General features: G+C 38.2%; 1 protein-coding gene across 3 annotated transcripts in view; it reads left to right on the forward strand.

The window, feature by feature from the left end:
- Glrb (glycine receptor beta) overlaps positions 1-4,352 on the forward strand; it is a 102,884-nt gene that overhangs the window by 75,937 nt on the left and 22,595 nt on the right. For all 3 annotated transcript variants that reach the window (XM_029556754.1, XM_008854306.2, XM_008854308.3), the window contains one exon: positions 1,093-1,233. In XM_029556754.1, coding sequence (XP_029412614.1) covers positions 1,093-1,233 — 141 coding nt within the window. The remainder of the gene's footprint in view (positions 1-1,092; positions 1,234-4,352) is intronic.

A 4,352-nucleotide genomic window follows, 5' to 3' on the forward strand; every position in this document is an offset into this window, starting at 1 on the left:
ATATATAAATGTATACAAGGTTTCAGTACTATAGATAGCAATGTTTTTGTTTGTTTGCTTGGTTCCTTTTTGACACAGGGTCCCCCTGTAGCCCTAGCTAGTCTGGAACTTGCTATGTAGACCCCTGCCTTTGCCTCCTGAGTGCTGGGATTAAAAGCATGTGTCACCACTCCTGGCTAAGAATCAGTATATTTTAATACCAAATTCTACATTTTCCTAGATGCACTATTATTTGACACAATAAAATTGAATTTTGAAAAATAGATCCTCTTTGAGATCTGACGGTGGACATTGTGTAGTCCTTGAATTGTAGCAAGTTACTAAGTCCAGTGATGTTCTTCTGGGTACTTTAATAACAGCCATGTGATAAACGGTCTTATTGCTGTTTTGCCATGACACAAATCCCTTAAGGAACACTGCAGTGATTTATTTTAAAACTTACATGAGGGGAAGTGAGAAATAGGTGGCAGGCCAGCACTAGATAGAGAACTATTTGAGAATGATTGTTGCTGAGTGAGGGAGAGTATGACTTACATATGACCATTGGATGGGCTGTCTAGACTCCAGTGGATGCATTTACACTGAAAGGATATTTGGGTACAAAAATCTGCATGAATAGTACTCAGCATGTATGGCAGAGTGCACAGGGTTCAGTGGGGGAATAGAGGGAGGCATGGATGGGGATTTGAGTGGCAAATGTATGAAAGTTTAAAAGCTCAATAAAATAATTTTTTAAGTTTAGGACATCCTACATGATTGTAAGTGGGCACATGTGCAGAGCTTACATCTTAATTAGCCACCTTTTTATTGATAAGAGTTATAAATGATGAAACAGAGAGAAGTTACTGAACATAATGGCTTGAGATCTGTTAACACCTTGTTGATTATTGAAACTCCTTCCTTCTTTAGGATGATTACATGTAACTCCTGTGTTCATGTTGTAGGAATGACCATAGATTTTATAAGTGTGCATTTAAAATTATAGTTCCATAGGAGAATGCATACTTCCTTACCTTTTCTATGTTTAACGTTGATTATTAAAATAATGAATTGATGACTATATTTCAATCTAACATATTTACTTTTTTATAGTTGGTTACACAACCGATGATTTGCGGTTTATCTGGCAGTCAGGGGATCCTGTTCAGTTGGAAAAAATTGCCTTGCCTCAATTTGACATTAAGAAAGAGGATATTGAATATGGCAACTGTACAAAATATTATAAAGGCACTGGTAAGTGATATTTTAAAAAATAAACTAACAGATATATCAAGCATTCATTTTAGTATTAATGTAGACAGAGGAAATAATAGATGGGAATTAGTTAAAAATATGTTCATTGTAAATATTTTATCTTCATTTTCCTATGTGTTTTTAAATTTTTTTTAATTGAATTGTGTATTTCATACAGAACATCTCAAGCAATTCTATTCATCCTTATATCCCCATTCCCACCAGTACCCTCCTATATACTCTGACATCCCCTCTGGAACCCATATACTCTGTCATCTGTGTTAAGGCCCACTTTGTCAAGTTAGTGTCCCCAGACATTAACTTTCACACAATTACATTTACTCAGGATCTCTGGTCTTTTACTTATGACAAAGACTTGATTTTTTAAAACTTTTTATCAAATTTTATTTATTATTTTTATGTGTATGCGTGTACTGCCTGCCATGTAGGTAAGTGCACCTATGTCGTGCAGTGCCCACGAAAGTCAGAAGAAGCTGCCAGATGCCCTGGGACTGGAGTTATGGACAGTTGTTAGCTGCCATGTGAGTGCTGGGATTCAAACTGGGTCTTCTGCAAGAATAGTCAGTGTTCTTAACCTCTGAGCCATCTCTTCAGCCCCAGATTTGATTTTTTTATGTTATTCCGCTAGTAAGATCATTTTGATATTTTATTTTAGTAATGCAAGCTCTTCCAGGCACTGGTGTTCTTAGATGTTGCCAAGAAACTGTACTTCTGACCATATTCACTTTGGCACAAAGCATTTGGATAAAAACTGTGACCTGTCTGTATTCATCTGTTTTCTTGTGGGGAGTTTTACTTAGATCTCAGATAGCTTATTTTCTTTTACTTTAAAACACATTAATTGACATGTTATTTGACAAGCAGTAAGAGAGGGATAATTACATATATGTGGATATTTCCTCTATTCTGGATTGTTCTATGTATGGAATATCCAATTATGAAAAACAAAACAAGTTAGCCTCGGGCATTGAATTGCATTGAACTTTTGATAAAAATACAGTAGTTACTTCTCTGTACTCTCATAATATGGAATGTCAACCTCGAGTCTTCACTGGTGTTGTAGATTGCTGAGATGTTTAGATAATGTTAATATTTTTCACTTAATAATATAAGGTCAAAAAATGTGGAATTTTGATCTCTGCATTATTAGCAAAGTTCAGTTTAACTTGTAAAGTTACCTCTAATTCTGTATCAGAAAGAAATCATGACAAAACGTTTTCAGAAAGTACATAAAAGGTAAGTTCACTATGGGATGGTATTTATGTTGCTCTATATTAATAAGATGCTGCAGAGTGTAGTTGTGTAGAATTGTAGAATTAAGAGATGTTGAGATAGAAGGCTACCGTAAGTGGAAAATGAGAGATAGAGTGGTGGATTGCATATTTACCATCCTATAGTACAGGCAAGACTAGGGAAATTGGGGATAAACTTAACTTAAACATATGTTGTTGACTGATAAATACATTGTTAAGATTATATAGCATTTATGAAAAGAGCTTATAATAATGACAAGAAATTGCAGACACAATGCCAAGTAATTATAGAATTTTATAAAGACTGAAAGCTGGAAGGAAATAAGAGAGTGACAGAGTTTCGACAATCATAGAGATAGTTTTTATTCATTATAAATAGTTCCTTAAAATCTTACCAGCAGCCCTCTGCTTCCCTGGGCCTGCTGGACCCACAGGCCTCTCTCCAACCCGCAGGCCTCTCTTGCCAGGGTAAGTCGATCTTGCCCTCCGTGCCTTGATTCCGCCAGCCTCACTCACCCTCCCATCTCCCCTACCAGTCTCTATTCCGAGCCTGGGCCCTGTGCCATTCCTTGTCTTGGCTTCCCAGACACCAGGGGAACCACCACTGCTTCTTCCTGATCCTGTGCATCCAGACCAACTCAGTTCCTTCTCAGGTTCCCAGGGGCACTCTGAGCCTAACCCACCCTCACCTCCCTCTGCCTCCCTGGGTCTGCACAATCCTACAGCCTCTTTCCTGGACATTGGGGCTGACCTTTCCTCTTCCTTGTCCTTTGCATCCAGACCAACCCAGCTCCTCAGTGCAGTCCCTAGGGGCCCTTGGAGATGCCTCCCACCCCCATCTTCCTTTGCATCTCTGGGTGGCATGCCCACCAGCTGCCCTAGACTGGCATCTTTCCTGGGCCAGGCTCCCAGGCCAGTCTAACCCACAAATTCCTGAGGTGAAATTTATCCTTGAGGGATCCAGAACTTAGGAGAAAGCCTGAGAGCATCTGAACCTCATCTGACTTGGGCCTCTGTGGGAACTCCTGAAGACAAAAGCAATCTGGCCACTCCAATACAAAATCAAAAGAGAGAACTGGAAGCTTAGAGGAACCAGGGATTCATGCCCAAAAATTAAACCACAAAGACACATAAAGTTCACAAAAAGAAGAAGACCTAAACTTGGAGGCTTGAGTCTCACACAAGAATCAGAAACTGAAAAAGAAATTCACATGTCAAATTCACAGAGAAAAAATAATAACATGAAAAACCAAAATAACATATCCCACCAAATAAAATAGCCCTCTAGAGGAGAACAGTGAGAATCCCCTAGAGTTAATGCAGGACATGGAACTCAAAAGAACAAAAAAAAACATGAAAAACAAAATAACACACCACCACCAAATACCAATAGTCCTCTAGAGAGTACAATGAGAACCCCTTAGAGATAATGCAGGACATGGAACTCAAAAGAACAATTATAAACATTATAAAAGAATTCAGTGAATTTAAAGAACACACAAAAAAAGAAATCAAAGAACTGAAGGAAGATAGGGATAAACTTCTGAATGAATTCAGAAGAGTTAGAAATACTGAAGAATACTCAGGCTGAAATGAAGAAGGAAGTAAAACATTCAGTAAAGCAATTAGAAATGACAGGAGGAAGCCTCACCAATAGGATGAATGAAATGGAAACAGAGTATCAAGACTGGAAGATAAAGTGGATGAACTAGAGCACTCAAGCCAAGATTATGAAAAATTTAAGAACTCACAAGAATGGAATATGCAGGAATGGTGTGACACCATAAAAAGACCAAACTAACAAATCATAGGCATACAGGCAGGAGAAGAATCCCAAGATAATGG

The sequence above is a fragment of the Nannospalax galili genome, unplaced genomic scaffold (assembly GCF_000622305.1).
Source record: "Nannospalax galili isolate Female #2095 unplaced genomic scaffold, S.galili_v1.0 scaffold305, whole genome shotgun sequence".
Classification (NCBI taxonomy): Eukaryota; Metazoa; Chordata; class Mammalia; order Rodentia; family Spalacidae; genus Nannospalax; species Nannospalax galili.